General features: G+C 40.0%; 1 protein-coding gene across 1 annotated transcript; it reads right to left on the bottom strand.

Moving 5' to 3' along the window:
- Positions 1-17,922: 17,922 nt before the first annotated feature.
- LOC137526131 (uncharacterized protein F54H12.2-like) lies at positions 17,923-19,230 on the bottom strand. Its single transcript, XM_068247349.1, has one exon. The coding sequence runs from the start codon at positions 19,228-19,230 to the stop codon at positions 17,923-17,925; it is 1,308 nt and encodes a 435-aa protein (XP_068103450.1).
- Positions 19,231-19,473: the final 243 nt, after the last annotated feature.

Below are 19,473 nucleotides of genomic sequence, written 5' to 3'. Positions count from 1 at the left end.
GGGCCTAGTTGAGGAAACGCACGAAGGTTCCATGAACGAGCAGGCCTCAAATTCTAATAATGACGTCAATCTTAGTAGTGAAAATCCCATAGATATGGAGTTGATGGACAATTTTGAAGGAGTTTCTATGCGTGAACCATTACTTATTGATACCGCAAGTGAAATTGTGAACTTCAAACTTGCACTAGATGATAACATTGATTCTGACGATGAGGGCGAGGAAGCATTAGATCTCAGTACAAGACCTGCCTGTCAAAACACGGTGGAGACCCTTGAGAATGATGTGCATGTTAGTTTTGATAGGGAATTAGACATTGGACATACAGAAAAGGAATCTGACCAAGATGCAAAGCAAGCGAATGCGCATGAGGAAAATTATTTTAATCAATCTAAGGATGCAGAAAATGTACAGGAGCATAACAATAATTCAAAACACAGAGATTGTGATGATGAAGAGGAGGATGACAATAAGAGTGTTCAGGATGTTGCAGAAGGACAAGAATGTGTAGAGGATCAGGATAGTGAACAAGGTTCGTCTAATGATGAAGATTATGAACCTACAACCAGCGTCAATGATTTTCAAGGAAACCGAAGCTCCTCAGACGGTTGGGGAAATGATGATAGCAGTTTTCTTGGTGATGAGTACTCACTTCATGACAGTGCTGAAGATAATAATGATTCACAAGAAGATGTTGATACTGACACACTTATTTCAGAAGTTAATGACTGTGATAATCATAACCGACAACGAATTGCAGTGCTTCCAGATCATGCAAATGACAGTGCACCAGAGAATTCTGATGTGGTTGTTGTGAATGAAAATGTACTAGACAATTATGAATTGCATAGGAATGATTCTGACATGGGCAGGCATGGTAATATGCAAACAAACGAAGAGGCCAATGCAAATAACGTGGACGAGAGTTTTAATGAAACGATCATTAATAATTCCCAGCAATCCAAAGGTGGGATTAGTAGAATGCCAAAATTTACAATTGCAGAAAATCTGATGTTGTGTCGCTTTGTATGTGCAGATTATGAGTTTCTGTTAAAGAGGGATAAGAATGAAGATGTTCGTCGGATGAAAAATCAGAAGTGGAAGTACATAGGAGAAAAGGTAAACAAAAATTTCTATCAAGTTATCATTACCAATTCATTGATTACTTTTCAATACTGAGAATTAACGCCAAAAGTACTGTATCTTTTTAATAGTGTACTACCTCTTTGTAACATACTCTTTTTTCAAATCTGTCATTCAAATGTATAATGTTGTTATCTACATGCCCCTCACATGTGTTGTAATTTGCTTGACCTCAGTTATGTGCACTGAAATCTCCTCTTACCTGTTTGTAATGAGAAATTTCCATTTCATTTAGCCCCTGAGACAAGATAGTGAATACGCAGTAAAGGTCATTTGAAAGCAGCTGATTATAATATTCTGTATAGTTGGAAGTAGGCCTGAACGATTGTATGAAAAAATTGAATTGAGCGATTTCTGTTGCAAATCACGATTTCGATTCGATTCACGATTTGCTTCAAATTAAGCTTTGTTCCCCCTCTGTGTCTTTCTGTCCCGTCTCTCTTTCTGCACTCTGTGTCTTTGTGCCCCCTTTCTCTCTCTCTCTCTCTCTCTCTCTCTCTCTCTCTCTCTCTGTCTCTCCCCCTATTGTGCCCCGTCTTTTTCAGTGTCCCCTGTTTTTTTTTTTGTCCCCTCTGTGTCTCTCTCTGCACCATCTTGGCCTCTCTCTGTCTTGCTACCTTTGTGTCTCTCTTTGTGCCCCTTTTGTCTCTCTGTGCCCCCTCTGGGCCTTTCTTTTGTCCCTTTTGTGTCTCTTTTTGTTCCCTTTTTGTCTCCCTGTGCACGCTCTGTCCCCTAAGCTGCGGTAGTTCTATACCTACCTTCCAGCATGAGCCTAGCGATGCCAGTCTATCAACTTCGTGTCCTGCAGGCTCTAATGCATGGCCTACTTATTGTATGTCACATGACATACAGGAACCAGGAAGTATGCCGTGCACAAGAACCAGCAGACGGCAAGAGAGGATGGACAGCGTTGGACTCCTGTGGAAGATCTGACTGACACTGCGGGTCACATACACGGTGATTTTGACGTTTCAAGCAGTGTCTCCAAACTTCCCCCTTGTGGAAATGTCACGATATTGACCACTTACACGAATCCGAAATTGTGAACTTGTTGATCGCGATTTCGATTTAAATCCGATTTATCTTTCAGGCCTAGTTGGAAGACAGTTGCAAGTTGACATACATAAATACTGCATATTTGTAACAGCAAAAATAGTGTAGGAATTAAGTAAATATAATTAATTCTAAAACATTTGAAATTCCGAAAATATCACCTGCGTGGCTACTCACCTAGGTAGCGTGAAGCCTCAGGATCCTAATGAGGTTTGGCACGCCATCCTTAGTAACTCGGTGTTATCCCTCATCATGTGTAGTTTGTCCAAAAAAACACCAACTGAAAATCCTCAGTTTAAGATTCCTCCAACTCAGCCTCCGACTAAGACTCCTCGACGCAAACTCCTTTAATTTGCACATTACAATATTTTTTATTACAATTAAGTGACATTACATTCTTGTCTAACATTACAAATCTTATGCATTTTAACAGACAGCAGAAGTGAGAAGGAAGTGTAGAGTACTAAATTGTTTCACTGTAAAATAAAAAAAGTCCTTCTTAAGATTGAGTACTTGTGAACGGTACAATCCAGAAGAAAGGACAAATATAAGGCCCTAGGCAAGTAAAATGTGGGTTCATGTAAGAATGATGTGCAGGTAGTGTGCTGTGGAATGAGGAGATTGTAAAAAAAACAACACCTCTGTGTTAAATGTAATTGGATTCCCTGCAGCTCGGATAGTAATGCATATGTAGAGTATAGTACTACTGTGTAACAAAGAAAACCTGAGAAAGAACAAAATATTTTTTTATACATACCTGGTGCTTCCTGCAGCCATCTTCAGGCCAATCAGTCCATCGTTGTCCTTCTCCATCCAACGTGATGTTCTGCTATGTAGTGATGGTACTTGAGCCAGTCGGATGTACTGTGCATACACACTCTGTCCTCAGGAGCATAGTACACCTGTGCAGCACTATTGTGCAGGTGAAAAATGTTCCTGGCTGTGTGAGCGACATGTGGACGGACAGCGATGACTGGCTGAATTTCCAGTACTAATAGCGGTAGATCCGGATGGTTGAGGACAGCGCTGGACTGATTAGCCTGAAGGGTGCTGTAGGAAGCCCAACTTATGTATAATACTTTAATTTTCATCAGTCTCCGGTATCCTTTAATGTTTAATCAAGAAGGGAAATTTTAACCACATCTCTCTGCTGTTTTCATTCAAATGACTGTTAATATTTGAATTACTTTTGTAACAGAACACCAGGAGTTGAAAATTTTAGATAACAACATTTTTGTGTGGTTGAGAATTTAGTCAACCACAACACTTTTCTGCTACCCATGCCTTCAATTTATATTCCAGTATATGTTTCAATGTTCGGTGCACACTGATAGGGATGCTTAGGCACTATCAACTCTTTGATTCCGGCATAAGTTGACTTCACAATAACACCTCATACTCCACAGACGCTTTATTCTCTAGAGAAGACAGGCACAGGTACTATGCCTTAAAAATTAATACTGCTGTCTTCAAAATTGTACATGTAAGCATATGTAGCATTTTTGGATGCACCCGTCAAAAGATAAATTTAGAAGAACTCTATGAAGAAGGCAGAGTTCTGCATTGACATCATAATGTGCCTGTATTAACTACCAATAAGTTTATGTATGCACTTTGCGTCACAATGGCCTGTATATGTATTAAGGGTTGCACTGCTTAATTTAAACTTTTCATTTTCTTGCTACATTTTTGTTTACCAAGGTTTCCGAAATTAAAAAGGTTAGGCGTACAGGAGAGAGATGCAGAAAGCGGTTTCAACAGTGTAGACGTCTCGTTGTAAAGATGATGGAAGACCGAGACATACAGGATGCAGAGTATAACCGCTGGCAAGAATTAGTTAGAAATACAGTGCGGTCTATGCCCAAAGTTGCTCGACGGTTCGGTAAGGAAAAATTGTAATAAATTTATTTTAACGTTCAATAAATGTAAATAATATGCATCCTTAGGTTCACTAGATGTCCCTTCTGCAAAGTATTAGGGGGGGTGATAGTGAACGATTGATGGGTGATTGAAGGTTAATTGATTGATGGTTAATTAGTGGGTGTTTAGAGGAAAGAACAGATGTAAACAATGCACTAGGGAGCATATAGGATGACAGTTTTTAGAGAGTAATAATGTCGTGGAAGGGTAATCATATGCGCACTAGCGCCATGTTATGTTCTGATGTGATGGTTGGAAGTGACAGCTAACGATTGATGACTGATTGATCGGTGATTGAAAGGTGATGTTCGTTGGCTTATTACAAGGGGGGACAGTGTACAGTTTACAGGGGTGGTGGATGGTGTGGTCTGGGAGAATGAACGGTGCTGGGGGGGCCCGGGTGGCAGTTAGGTCCATAAACAAATAAAAAGTTTGAAAGAAAGTGACATGGAGTGATTGATGGGTGATTAGGTGGATGTTTTGTTTTGAAGTAGGTGGTTTGGCGGTTGGCCGGGGGAAGATCGGAGTGTTGCTGTGACGATCAGGGGCCAGGGGTGGTGGAGGATCAGTGTACTTGTTGCAGACTAGGGTGGCTGCAGCCTGCCCTGGTGGTACCTTAAACATTGTGACCACCAGGGCAGGAGGCAGCCTGTATGATACGCTTAGTATATATTGAAAAACAAATCATATGCTTGGTATGCGTCGATGGTTGAGTTAGCAGCTCGCCAGCGCTTGGAAAAGGCCAGCAAGCTGTAGCTGCTTGTGGACGGAACCAGTTGCAGTGGGCAACGCACGTCGTCAGTGACGCGATGGCTCCCCGGGCACGCCTTCGTTAACCGCCACGTTTGCGCCTTTGGCGGTCCGTAAGGCTGCCACTTTGACGCCCCGAATGTGTCTTACGCGGTCCTTAATTTTTTCATGTATGACCGTGTTATCCATTTGGTGTCTTTAAGTGTACATTACTGTTGTAATGTATAAAAAAATCCTGCTTATTCATTCAAGGGTTAGTAGTAATGTTTTTAAAGGTAGATGATCACAAGCAGTGCAAGTGAAGTAGCATTGCTTACATGTATATATATATATATATATATATATATATATATATATGCCAGACTCTTTATCACTTCTTAAATAAGTTTTACTTTCCTCACTCCGCTTTACAACCATTGTTCAAAATAGGCATCAAGGTCACCTTCACAACAGCTCACCTTCAAAATTCATCCGGCATATGTTATAGTCTTTTTTTATAAGCCCATAAGCTAAAAAAGCAAATTTTATGGACCTTGTGAAAAGGGGCGTAATCTAACAGTATTTTACCATTTTTGTATTAGCCCTGTTATTATATTGCTTTTATAAAGACCAATGGAGGTTGTGAGGTATGAAAAGTTAAAACATTTTTGAAAACAGCGATCTAATTGCTGAGATGGGTATGTATATTAAGAGAACAGTGTTTGCAGGACTATTTCAGCATTGTGGTTTTGTTTTTCAACTACTAACAGTCACTACGATGCATCTTAATATATTAATGGTTTTTGAAACTTTACTTACTTTGAAGTACACTTTTTTGTAGTTGTAATTGTTGTATGTGAAGGTTGTATGCATATCAAACCACATGAACTCAATGTTCTCCTTCTCAACCAGTTACAAGACCGTACAGAAAAAGGAAAACCTCCAATCCACCAGACTACGCAAGCTACGCTTCGTCAAACACTGCAAATCAGCATGACCAACCTGAAGAACCTTCAGAAAGAGACCAAGAAACAATGAACTTACCTGTAAAGAAGGTAAATAATCACACTATCATTCCACAGAAAGCTAATTCTTGCAATGCAACAGCAGATAAAAGCAGTGTTGGAAACAAAATGGCAGAAAATGGCAGAAGATCAGAAAAGCGTGGACACGGTAAAAACAAGGAACATTGTGAGTTACTTAACGTGACAAAAGTCTCTGATACGCAACATACAAGGCAAACAGACGGAACTGCAGTACAAAATACAGTTAAAGTATCGAAAAAAAAATCTACTACCACAAATGTTAACAACATCAGTGATAGTTTGGTTACTAATGATAATGATTGTGCACACAATGTAAACAATAGGCAGCAATCAAGTCAACGAAGTGTAGGTAAAGAAAAATCCACTGATAACGTGCTTACGAATGTCAGTCGTCCAAGTTGCAGACCATCGGTAGATTTTAAAGTTCATGATGCAGTACATGCTGGAAGTGATAGTGGTTGTGGTAATTTACACTCTGATTCACAAAATAGTAGTATTAGTGAAGACATAGTTATTGGCAGAGCAGGAAAACAAAAGTCACAGGTACCATCAGGTAGAAAAAGTAAAGCCAAATCTAATTGTCAAGCCGTTCAACCATATTACAAACATGCACAACTAAGTACTACACCTTGCAGTGGTAGTATGCAAATAGTGCCTGCTCACAACAGGGAGTTTGATATGACATGCAAATTACTAGAGGTACAACAAACAACTCTACAGTTACTGGCTACCATAGCTGAGGGACAGAAACAAATGTTGGATAACCAAAAGGGAATGCTGAAGGAAATGAAACAAAAAAACAAGCGTAGAAAACACAAAAACAATTACAGACAGGCAGAGAGTTCCGATTTCGAGGATTAGACCTACGGAATACTACTTCAACAGTAATACCATTTTTTTTCCCATTGCCAAAAAAATTAACATATGCCCATAACAAAATAAGAAGTTATTTTTCAGAAACCCCCCCAAAAAACCCTGCTCTTTTGCGATCTGTAAACACAATGTAAATCAAGGATTTCATTATTTTACTATGGAAAGTATGAGGATTCACACATTTTTTTTTTTTGTAAGGTTACCTGTGCTTGGAATGGTCACTCGCGGGCATCCAATGACCGTCCAGGTAATGAACCATGCTCTTGGCTTGGCCTACAGTTTACCAAAAAGGCATGTGAGACCTTGAAGTTTAATAAAATCTATACAAGCATTGGCGTGCCATTCCTCGCGCTCGTGTTAGCTGTAGCGTACTACGCAGGCACACAGTGTTCTGTGTGTCCGTAGTACGCTACTACTGACATCAGCATGATTCAGGAGATGGAAGAAGGGACCATGGATTTTATACTTTAAAGTCTTAATCTTCATAAATTAAATGGAACTAGAGAGGAAAGCAGTAAAGTTATTTGTACATACCTTGGTCTTCCAGCAGCTACATAAAGACTAATATCTCCCACGACGGGGTCCTCAATGTACTCCGTTTTGTATTGTGGGTCACGTCCTTCCCTGGTGATTGTCCAGTCGGAAGTCTGCTCCATGCTTACCTCTCCAGCGGCTGCTGTACATGCGCACAGAGCGCACTTCACTGGCTTAATGTGTACCCTCCCCTTTAAGGATGTGACACACACCAGGCAAAAGGAGGAAGCGTAGGACCGCGTTGTGGGAGCGATTACTGTTTGTGGAGCTGCGTTAAGATCCATGTATGTATAAAATAATTTCACTTTCCTCTTTGTTTCCCTTGAAGCCGACGCTTAGCCCGAGCATCGGTGATTAGCTGCGGGAACCAAGTGTCTTTGTGTATGAACCATTACAAGCATCGGGAAGCTTCTAATCTTTTTCACTCCACCCCATCACTGTGTATCCATAAGTGTAAGGTTTAACATGCTTACATGTCACGTTACTGTTTACTTGAAAAACATTTTTGGGGTACAATTTTCAAAATAGATAGCTAAATAAGGTAACATATTCAAACTATGCACATTGATGGAAAAATTTTTTTACTCCTAAGATGATATTTCTTACAGTTGTTTGAAGTTATTTCACAGTGAGTAATCATTTTGGATTACTCAATCTCAGCATAGTGTGAATAACAGTTATTTATGTTGTTGTAATGCAAGTTGATCTTCACAACTGTTCAAAGATTTAATTTGTAAAAGTAAAAGTTAACGTATCCATTCTTTGGATACTTATAACGGCTCTGTCATTTTCAATGACTTCAGTCATTGCCTACAATACACCAATACTCAGGCCCGGCCCTAGACCATTTGCCGCCTGAGGCAAACTTTAAAGAAATCGCCGCTGCGCCCCACGTGGGTGTGGGGGGGCCGCCCGAGCTGGAGGGGATAGCGGGCAGGAAGGGGGTATTGGGGCTAGCGGCGGGGAGGGCGCGCTGGCTGGCTGGCTGCAGCTGTAAGAGGCAACGGGCGGGGATCACTCACCTCTTCCTCGTTCAGCCTGCGCTCCACTGACGTCACTTCCTGCTATGCCGCAGGAAGTGACGTCAGTGGAGCGCACGTTGGAACGAGGAAGAGGTGAGTGATCCCCGCCCGTTGCCTCTTACAGCCGCAGCCAGCCAGCCAGCCAGCGCGCATAACAAGCTGGAGGGGAGCGGAGGATGGGGGACCCAGGCGAGGGATGGGGGGGGTCCGACCCCCCTCCCCGCCGCTAGCCCCAATACCCCCTTCCTGCCCGCTATTACCTCCAGCTCGGGCGGCACTCCACACCCACGGACGGGCGGGTGCCGCCCCCTCAGAAGCGCCGCCTGAGGCAAACGTTTCACCCCGCCTCATGGGCGGGCCGGCCCTGCCAATACTTACATGGCCTACTCAAATAAGTCATATACATCCAATAAGTTAAGGAGGAACTTTAAGAGCAGGGTTTAAAGAATGTTATCTGCATAAAGAGGCTGGATCTGCCTATACAGCCCAACCTATGTTACTACTCAAAACCCCACTCCAGTCCCCTTGCACTATGCAATCCCTCATAAATCACAGCCGTGGTGTGAGGCTGTGTTTACATCAGTAGTGTCAGTCTCAGCTGCTCCACCGCCCTTCCCTCCGGTCTCGTTCCCTGCCCCCGTCCATTCCCTCCAATCATCAAGGAGGGAAGGGATGCAGGGCGGGACTGGAGTTATGCAGGAGTGGGGGGAAAGCAGCATGCTGACACTATTCAGAGAAACACAGCCACCTCTGACAAGCTGTTTGTCATCAGCGTGGCTGTGATTTATGAGGGATTGCAGAGTGCAGGGGGACCTTAGGGGGGTTTGGGATAGCAATAGAGGCTGGGCTGTATAGGCAGATCCAGCCTATGTATGCAGATAATATATTTCAAACCCACCTCCGGTTATCTTTAAGAGCAAGGCCTGAGAAAAGATCACAATTGAGGAAAATGCACCGGCCGAGCTGCGGTGCCATACAATTTCTTTTATCTTATGTTACTGTCACTTACAGTCAATTGTCGATATCAGACAAAACAAAGTTTTTATACACTATTGACCAAAATTTTGGACAGAAAAGGAGTCTGTCCAGAATAGGAAACACACCCAGCATCTAGTTGAAATAGTATGTGGTAAATAGCTTAAGCTTAACACATAGTCAAGTAACCAAAAATGGACTTTGTCCAAAAAATTCATTTATGAATGAAAGTGACATCAGCATAGGCGAAAAGTAATGTACACCAAATTTTACATTGTTGTTGTTTATCTGTTTGTTTGCACATAGTGTTCTTTTAGTTATTGTTAAAGATAATGATGCTGTAAAGGAATTATTAATCAAAAACCATAATGTTACATTCACAAAGCGCTGCCTGCACAAACTTGTTGCCAAAATCTCTCATAAAAGAACAAGAAGTGTCCGCCGCAGTACAATGGGGGACATGTAGTGACTTCAAGAGCACCCTTCAGATGCTCGGTGCTCTTAAAGAGAGTATGAAGCGAGATTACATCTCGCTTCAGACCTCATATACAGCAGGGGCATGCGTGCCCCTGCTACAACGCCGCTATCCCGCCTCTTAATGTTGGTCCCTTACCCCCCAAAATTCCATCCGTTATGCGGGTGAGCGCTTCCTGGTATGGGCAGGGCTAACCGCTGCAGACCTGCCCCATGCGCGTCAGTCAGAGGCGTACCTCTGCCTCTACCACGCCCCTCTCAGTCTTCATTGACTGAAAGAGCCTGGGGAGAGGCGGCGATGCACGTCTGATATATGCGCATGGAGCCAGGGTTGCAGCCGTTAGCCCCTGCCTCCAGGAAAGAACAAAATCTACGACCAAGTTGTTCGTAGATTTGGCGTGGGATGGGTTGGGGGGTCGGGTACCCCCGTTTAGCCGCGGGATAGCGGGGTTTTAGCTGGGGCACACGTGCCCCTGCTATATATAAGAGCTGAAGCGAGATTTTGTCTCACTTCAGTGTCTCTTTGCAAGCCCCAGCTGAGTTTCACTCATTTCTTTTCGGCCTTCAAGGATACCTCAACAGAAATGTAACATAATGAAATAAAGATCTGTATGCACAGTGCCTAGCACACATACAACTGCGTCTACCATAGAACTACACTGTGTTCCTCTTATTTCTTTCCCTCCCTGCCTGCCTGAAACAGTACAATATCAGGTATGTAAGTGGCTGACTCAGTCCGGACTCAGACAGGAAGTGACTACAGTGTGACCCTCACTGATAAGAAATTCGCCTATTTTCACATCGGTCTTGCTCTCTGGAGCCATTGTATTCTATTAAAGTGTTTTATAGTTGAAATTAATTATGAATGAGGATCACACTGTACTCACGTCCTGTCTGAGTCAAGACCGAGTCAGCAACCTACATACCTGATATTGAACTCTTTCAAGCAGGGAGGGAAAGAAATAACAGGAGAACAGCAAAGTTATATGTGTGCTAGGCACTGTACATACACATCTTTTTCTCATAATGTCAAATGTATGTTGTGGTATTCTTCAAGGTTCACTTTAATGAGTAATGCAGCTCTACAACTTGCATGCAGAACAACATGCTTGCGGACAGCAAACTAAGATATACATGTATATCTTCGGCAACAAGGGAATGGAGAAAGCTAAATTTTTGTAATTTTTTGTAAGTTTTGATCACTCCTTGCAAATGCGATTGTTGAAAGTATGTAATAAGTAAAAACATGTTTTATTACATCTGTTTCAATGTTTATGTATGATGTATATTTAAATAGAAAAAATTTTTATATTACAGTTCTATTAAAGTTTTATTTGAAATGAAAAATGTGTGGACAATTTCTTATAGGAGTTAGAGAAAACATAAGTAATCGTTGAGAAATAACTATTGTTAAAAAAATTCATCTTCAAATTTAGACGTGTTCACCTTTAACACTAGATGTTAAAAGGTAACTGTGTGTACTCCTTTAACACTATATGTTAAAGGGTAACTGTAGTAAAAACTACTATATGGAGGCTGCCATATTTTTTTCATTATAATCAATATCTGTTGCCTGCCAGCCCTACTGCTCTATATCTCTGCAATATTTTATGAAGAACACCGGAAAAAAGCATACAGCTCGTCTTGTCAGATCTGACAGTAATGTCAAAAACACCTGATCTGCTGAATGCTTGTTCAGGGGCTATGGCTCTTAGTATTACAGCCAGAGAATCATAAGGCCAGCCAAGAAAATTTTATTGATGAAAAGGAAGTTATTATGGCAGGCCAAGTATACCTCTTACTTCGGTTTCCCTTTAAGATTATAGATACCCATAGGCCTACATAAAAAATATCTTGAACTAGTACCAGCCCAAGCATCACTTTTGTACACTGAAATAATTTTGTAGCGGCTCGGACTCTACAGTAACTAATATTTTAAAATTTTACTTAAATGACAGGTACACGTGTTTCCTTCTTCTCTATAACCTGTTCATTAGCATAATGTGGTACTGCAGTATGCTAATGCAGTTGAGTACGCAAATAAGTGCACACATGGCCGTGGTTGCATAAGCACAGGTAGGCCACAAAACACCATGACAATGCTTGCAAACTACTTCCCCAAAAAAATAGAGCATGGAGAAGGATAGCCAGGTACTGTTCAACAAACTTATGGCAAGGGCTGGTGGTACAAGACCAACACAAATACCTAAAAATTTAATAAGTATACTATGTACATGCATTTATATTTAAGTGCGCTTGTACACCAAGTACCTTGTGTAATCTAAGAATTCCACACTAATTGTAACAGCATTCAAGAGCCCACTGATGCTCCATTATAGAAAATGAATACCTTACTCTGATGAAAAGGGTCATCAGCTAATGTAGTCAGTGGCATGTTTTACAATCTTTATTACTGTTTTCCTTACAGAACACAGACCACTGTTAATATCAACTCATAAGTAATAAATAAGCAAGTAGCATTACGAAGACAGAAAAGTAGGCCACACCATTAGCACCTCATGACATTCACAAGTGTTATACACGATGAGCAAATTCTTCGTCCGTTGGCTGAAAAAGAAAACATGAAGGTAACATACTATGCGTACGTTAAAGGGACACTGCAGGGGGTCAGGGGAAAATGTGTTGAACTTACCCGGGTGTTGCCATGGTGCCCCCTCAGACGTCCTGTGCCCGCGGAGCCACTCACGGATGCTCGGGCCACACCTCGTGTGCACTTATGGAATTTCAGACTTTAAAGTGGTAAAACCAATGCGCTTGCATTGCCGTGTCCTCCCTCCTGCTAATGTCAACAGGAGCGTACGGCACAAGTCCAGCTTGGTCTGTGTATGCGCAGTACGCTCCTGGTGACATCAGCGGGAGTGAGGACCCGGATACACAGGCGAAGTGCTTCACAGACTTGAAAGTCTGAAATTAAGGGAGTGAACTGGAGGCGTGGCCTGAGTCCTCTGCGTGGTACCAAGAGAAGCACAGGGTAAATTCAAATCATTTTCACATTACCCCCCCTACCCCCTTTTAAGCGCAAGTCAACTGCAATGAGGCGTCAAGAAGAAGAACCCGAAGAAGGAATCCACTTGTGAAAAGGCACAGCAGCAGTCATTGGAGAATATATAAACCGTGCAAGGTATGAAATAGTACAATTAAAGCTGGCCACTAATGATCCAGTCTTTTTCATACAATCTTGCTATTTCAATGTAATATTAAGGTAACTGCATGAAGTATCTATTCAGTTAATTCAGTGAATTTCACCTTTCACTACATAGATTTGGTAAGATTGGATTAAAAAGAATGAATAATTATTAGCCACCCTAAGGAGTACATTTCAAATGTTGGAATTCGGTATTAATGATTTAAATTCTTAAATAAGGACAATTCTTAAATTCTTAAATAGCGCGTACTGACAATATACTCAGAAGTGATTACGTTAAGATAAGTATCCTTAATTTAAAAGTTTACAGCAGTACAAAAAAAAATTATAATTTTTATCAGTCCATTTACAATGCATATTAATACACTTGTTCGATCTGTAATATTAAATTGAGTTTAAAAGTGATAAACATTGTAAGATATCTATTTTGTAAATCTTTATCTTAGATTTACATCAAAAGTTAAATATCAAACTACGTTTATTTGAGTTATCCGGAATTCTTATAAAGTGATTTATTCATAACATCATCTAAAAGCTTATTTTAGTTTGTATATGTTAAACGTTAATGTATGTATCCTCAAAAAGCATTAAACAGCGTTTATTTGACTTTTGACTAATCGTGAAAATATGATTTATTAATAAGATCATGTAAACGTTAATGTAAGTATTAACCGGTGCATAAGAACAGTAAATAGTAATTTAATTTTCTAACATTTATACTTTTAAAGTTATGATTAAATCTAAGTAAATAAGATTTTAACATTTAATTTTTTCAGCAATAAATTTTATTATAAAGTTTTATCCACGCGCCCTTTTTTCCCGTCGCCTTTTTTAACATACTTTAATTATAAAATAGCTTTTTAACAGTACAACAATCGATAAATAGCGTTTCCACCAAATGAGAACCGATAAACATAAATTAGTGATTTAATTTGAATAAACGTTATAATTAATCGTCAAAATAGGTTTTAATTTTTGTTAAACGTTATTTCCTGATAAGGTTTACACCAGGCGCCCTTTTTTCCCAACGCCCTTATTTAACGTACGCATCTTTTTCATATAACACCACATATCTCATCAATTTGTCGTGCTTTTCACGTACCTCTCTTAAAGCGGCGGCATTTGAGGGTGATGGTATGGCTGTTTGTAAAATATAACTGTTCCAAACACTACATAATAAATCATTTGCCATAGCACTCACGCGATGATTGTTACTTCCCAAATACTCCAAGTCCTCCTGCGCTTGTCGCCCCCATAGGGCATAGGTTATAAGTTGCGGGAGCTGTGTTGGTGCGCTTGTATTTCCTGTTGCATTTGGTGAAGATCTTTCCCATAGGCCTTGGGTTATAAGCGGCGGTGTGTATGTAGGGCTAAATGCACTTGTTGTAGGGGTTGGGGCTGTAGCGGCCATTTCTGAGGCATCACCGTCTATTCTTTGACGTTTGGCATCAGGTGTCGCAAAGATTCGTCTCTTTAAATTGTCTGTCTCAGCAGCTGCTGTGGGCGTGTCCTGAACGACGCAAAAAGCGGTGTTTAGTCTTTTGTTTATTGGCCCACCCCCATATTTGAGATGCGGTGGGTTAGTTGTGTTTTCACAAATCGGTGATAGCGACGTTGTCCTTATCGGTCCATTATTCCTCTGTTGCGTAGTTGGCTCTCTCATGACAGTTGATGTTGTGGGTTGATTGACCATTGATGGGGGCGTCTGTCTGAAGGCGGACAGCGACGCATTAATTCTTTTGTGGTTCTCTTTTAATTTTTTTGCTACAAGTAAAAATAAACAAAATATAAGAATTAATTACACCGCCAATTGCCCAACCAGACACAATGCATTAAAGCTTTTAGATCTCATAAAAAGAATCACATTACATATTTCAGCTTAGATAAAACATACACTTACGTGCATTAGGAGCGGCTCCGCCAGTTTTCTTCCCCTGCCCTCTTCCTTTTGGACATGAATTCGGTTTACTACGTCTTTTTTCTGCGCATGATTTCGGTAACCCACTTTTTCCTTCTGCAAGTGCAAATTAACAAAATATAAAGCTCTATAGACAACACATTTACTCCAAACGATATTTCACATTAAATATTACAGCCTGCATAAAATGATACTTACGTTTCTTAGTTTCTGTCACTGGTGCGACCTCTTCCTGTGTGACTGTTTGTGTCACCGATCCGTCCTCATCCTGTGTATCTGTTAAGTCAATTAGGTCGGATTTCACCACAATCCTGCAGGATGGCGTTGTAGTGGTTGTTGTGCCCGAGGATATTACAGCTGGTTCGGCATTAGTTGTTACAACCCTAAAAGGGTCTGGAACTAAAATGAAAAAAATAATAATTAATAAAATAAATATAAATAGGTCATTATACGCAAACCATAAGGCTATTTACTGCGAGATATACATATTTAAAACACATTTAGCTATTTTAAAAAATCGTAGCACGCGCTTACTGTTTATTTCTCTCTCTGGCGCATGATTGGCAGATTCATGAAAACTCTCAAGCACACTCTCTTCATCGAACACTATAGTAGAAAGAAAACAAACATTTTTTTTTTTTTGATAATTGTAGGTGGCTATTCGAAATTAAAAACAACACTGTACTACCAAAAACAGCATTCATATGTAAACTTACACATCTGCGAATCTGGAATGTCATCATAATAACCGTTCCATGAGCTGTCAGGAAAGTATTGCGCCATCTATAAATATAAAAATGGATGCTGTAATTGTCCAACATATTATAGCAAATTACTAATATTGGGTACTACAGCCATAGAAAAAAATACAAAAGCTTATAGAAACCTATAAGTATTCTGTACACACAAATTTTCCAACAATATCAAAAGCCAGGCTATTTATCGTTGCTATGTGCGTAGAAAAAAACACAACAACCATAAAAAACATTAAAAAAAAAAAAAAAACATAAAAAAACATAAAAAATACTACACCCCTAGAAAAAAATTAACCACAAAGCATATATAGGTCTATAATTGTTTTGTGCACATATATTACCGTTTTATACGCACATATCTACCAACTACATAAAATATAGCTATAAATTATAAAGTATATACACACATATAATTATGTTGCAAAAATATTTGAAATCAATAGATATATATATTTGTGCTTGGGGGGAAAAACAAAAAAACAAAAAAAACAAAAAAACCAAACATATATAGGTCTATAATTGTTTTGTGCACGCATATTTACCAACTACATAAAAACATAGCTATAAATTATAAAGTATATTGAGGAAAAAGAAAAAAAAACGAACCTTCTTTCCTTAGCTGTAGAAAGTTCTAAAGCACGCGTTTTGGTAGTCAGCGGTAAACGATGTCGATGGGACCTTTGGTACTCAAGGTTGCGGCGGCTTTGAGTGTTTGCTCCAAGCTGTAACTTTAGCTTTCTTGGTCCGTCTTATTTATGCTAGGTCTATCATCTTATCTGAATTCGGCAGCCAATAAAAAATGCCCTTTTATTTTGTTGCGTAAGCTACAACCCCTCTGCATGCTTTTTGCTGAGTGGTCTAGAAGACGTGCATGCTTTTTTTTTGCTGAGTGATTGCTGAGTAGCCTAGAATCCACGCGGGGGTGCTTTTTGTTGCGTAATTGCTGAATGGTCAAACACACTACATAAATAAAATATGTTATATTCAAAGGGGTATTCTCTTTGCTGAATTTGTGATAACCACACAAACTGTATAGAGATATTTTATTTCTCTATTAATAATTGTATTGACTACTTTTCAGATTATTTAAAAACTTACAGTGCAAACCTACACACACACACCTTTTATTAAAAATATTAAATATACCCACAGAGCATCTTAACTTTACATGTTGTATGTAATTGTGGATAAATAAATGCTATTTTATTGGCTATTAGTAATCCCATTTAATTTAAAGATTGATTCTCTATTAATAATTTCATTGACTGGCTTTCAGATCATTTAAAAACCTGCCAGGTAACCCTAAACACGCCTTTTATTTAAAATATTAAATATACCCACAGACGATCTTAGTGTTATATAATTTTGAAGAAATAAAGGCTATTCTCTATTAGTAATCACATATAATTTAAAGATTGTGCACTTTTTTTTTTTTTTGCCCATGTGATATTTTGCTGAGTGTAATACAAGCCATGTGCTTTCTTTTTGCTGCGTGTGGGGTATTGCACAACCTGTATATAGACAGCCTATTTTGCTGTGGATTGTGTTTTTTTCACAGCGACACCCTGTGTGTGTGTTCTAATAACTTAAAACAACTCCCAACCATAAGCTCAGAGTAGATAAGAGGTGTTATCTAAAAATCCTGATCGTGCATTTTGCAATGTGTAGAGGGATGCTGATGGCAGAACAAAAGACAGACCCTCAGATGTGATGAAATTACATTTTTTTTTTATTAACCAAGTTTATTGTACATTGTCAAAATAGCATTCTGTTCATTTAAACACATTTATTGTACGTTGTCAACATAACAAACACATGATTGATTGTAGTAACAACAGTTCATTTTACTTTTTAATCTACGACCCACAAATGCTTGTACAAAAACGTCATTAGTTTTAAAATTGTCAAATTTTTTCAATAACCCTTCTAGCTTATATCCTCTGGCTAGGTGATGGAGCATATAAACGCAGTAATGCCCGCACACAGCGCTATCTGTAGACTGCAGCTGTTTATTGTTATAGGTGATACAGTCAGAATTCCTGTTTAAGAACTGTATGAAGTCCTTAGGAAAGATGATATTATCTGGCGACAGTCCATAACTGTCAAAAAAAGTGATGTATCCTCGTTCAATAACATTATTAAAATCCAGTGCTGCCCCCGACGCGAAGAAGGATCTGTATTCACAATATACGCAGCGGGTCTCTGAACGATCTTATATGTCGGTAAAAAAATCACACGGTATTACACCTCTAAAGATTCGTCTTGCGCAAGAATCGGCTTTCACAGCGTTCTCGATTTCAAAATTATTCATTATTGTTAATAATCATATAGAACTTCTCTTTTATGGTTAATTTCAATAACGTTATCGTTTAAAGAGTACACAATCATGTTCAGGGTTGTTGGGGTGGGGTCGGAAAAACGTAGTTCTGCCCTCAGGTTACCCGTTTTTACTAGAGAAAAATGCCCTGACCCCGCTTCTTGATCCGGCGTTGTGTCAAACGCGAACAGGGTGTAACCATTCATGTATTCCGACCTGTCAAACGATAGTGCGTTGTCAGCTTTTTGTTTGCCTGTGATGTGCACCAAAGACATGTATTCTCGGATGGCGGCTTCTGCCTGAAAGTTAGGCTGGAAAGGTTTTGCAGGTATCTGTTGACCGTCTAAATACAGGCAGGCATAATTTACATTATAGTGACCGAACCGCAACAGATTCCTCTGGTAACTTCCAGAAAATTCCTTATTTCCTACCAGAGCGAGTATCACGATTTTTGGTATATTGCCGAGAAATAGATTTTCATGGTTGGAAATTCGTGTCCCGGCCGGTATGCTGTATACTTTGAGACACGCCCGGTCAATGGCGTACTTTGCGTTAGCGGTTAACAGCGCCTGGCTGTGACCGATCCTCACGGCTGGTGAGACTTGAACCCTTTTAATATATAACGACGCTGTTTGTATCTGCACTTTAAACGCCTCAGCTTCGGCACTCATAAGGCAAAAAGAGTCTTTATTCCTGGTGAGTTTAATCTTCAGGTCTAATCCATTCAGGACCAGCTTTGGCTGATTAAAGACATCGGCGTAAATTGGACCCACTAGTTCGACGCTTCTGGACCGTGTTGTAAATTGCGCTCTTTTGATGAAGCCTGCATTGTTACCGTCCAGCGCACGGTCATCAAAATGTCCCGCTGTATCCTTATAGAATAAACCGGCTGTAAACTGTGTCGCCAAAGTCTGTGCGTTATAGTTTAGAAGTGTTTCTATATAGGCTCTGTAGGTATACAGATTATCGCTTGTAGATATTAATCGATCGCCGAGTGATATATCTAGCTGACTGAAAAGACTGGCTATAGGGTAATTAACCAATGCTACACGAGCGCCATCTTGCAGGAGCGTGTTGTCCGCTTTAAGTATTCGGCAGGTGATATGTAGCAAGGTATTATTTAAGTCGTAATAATATTCGCCGCTTCCGGATATAAAGAATTCCAAGGGGGTGCCGTCAGCTATTGCGGCGATAGGTTGTATTTCTACATAAATAGATTTTTCAATACTTGTTTGTGTCGGTGGTATTTGAAAGATATCCAATTCTGATTTGGCATACTCGGTCGAGCAGTCGTGCACGAAAGCCATGTCGCCGATTAAAAGATGTCGCCTGGTGAACGAGCTGGTGATTTCTGTCTTCTGCGCTTCTTGCGACCATTGGTTTTATTGAGAAAAGGTGGAAGAACTATGCTGTCAATATGTCTTTTTCGTTTACGTTGTTTTTTGCGTATATACACAACACCTGACCCGTCCTGGTCTTGTTTTGGCCTGTTTATTCTATCCAACACCGCCGTTGACACTGTTGCGACAGCGTCTTTGGCGATATTTCTG

The sequence above is a fragment of the Hyperolius riggenbachi genome, chromosome 7 (assembly GCF_040937935.1).
Source record: "Hyperolius riggenbachi isolate aHypRig1 chromosome 7, aHypRig1.pri, whole genome shotgun sequence".
NCBI lineage: Eukaryota > Metazoa > Chordata > Amphibia > Anura > Hyperoliidae > Hyperolius > Hyperolius riggenbachi.
This window is presented reverse-complemented; position numbering and strand designations above follow the sequence as displayed.

Bases quoted from the DNA above. Each gene is read 5' to 3' on its own strand.
- LOC137526131 (XM_068247349.1), bottom strand. From the start codon at position 19,230: ATGGCTTTCGTGCACGACTGCTCGACCGAGTATGCCAAATCAGAATTG.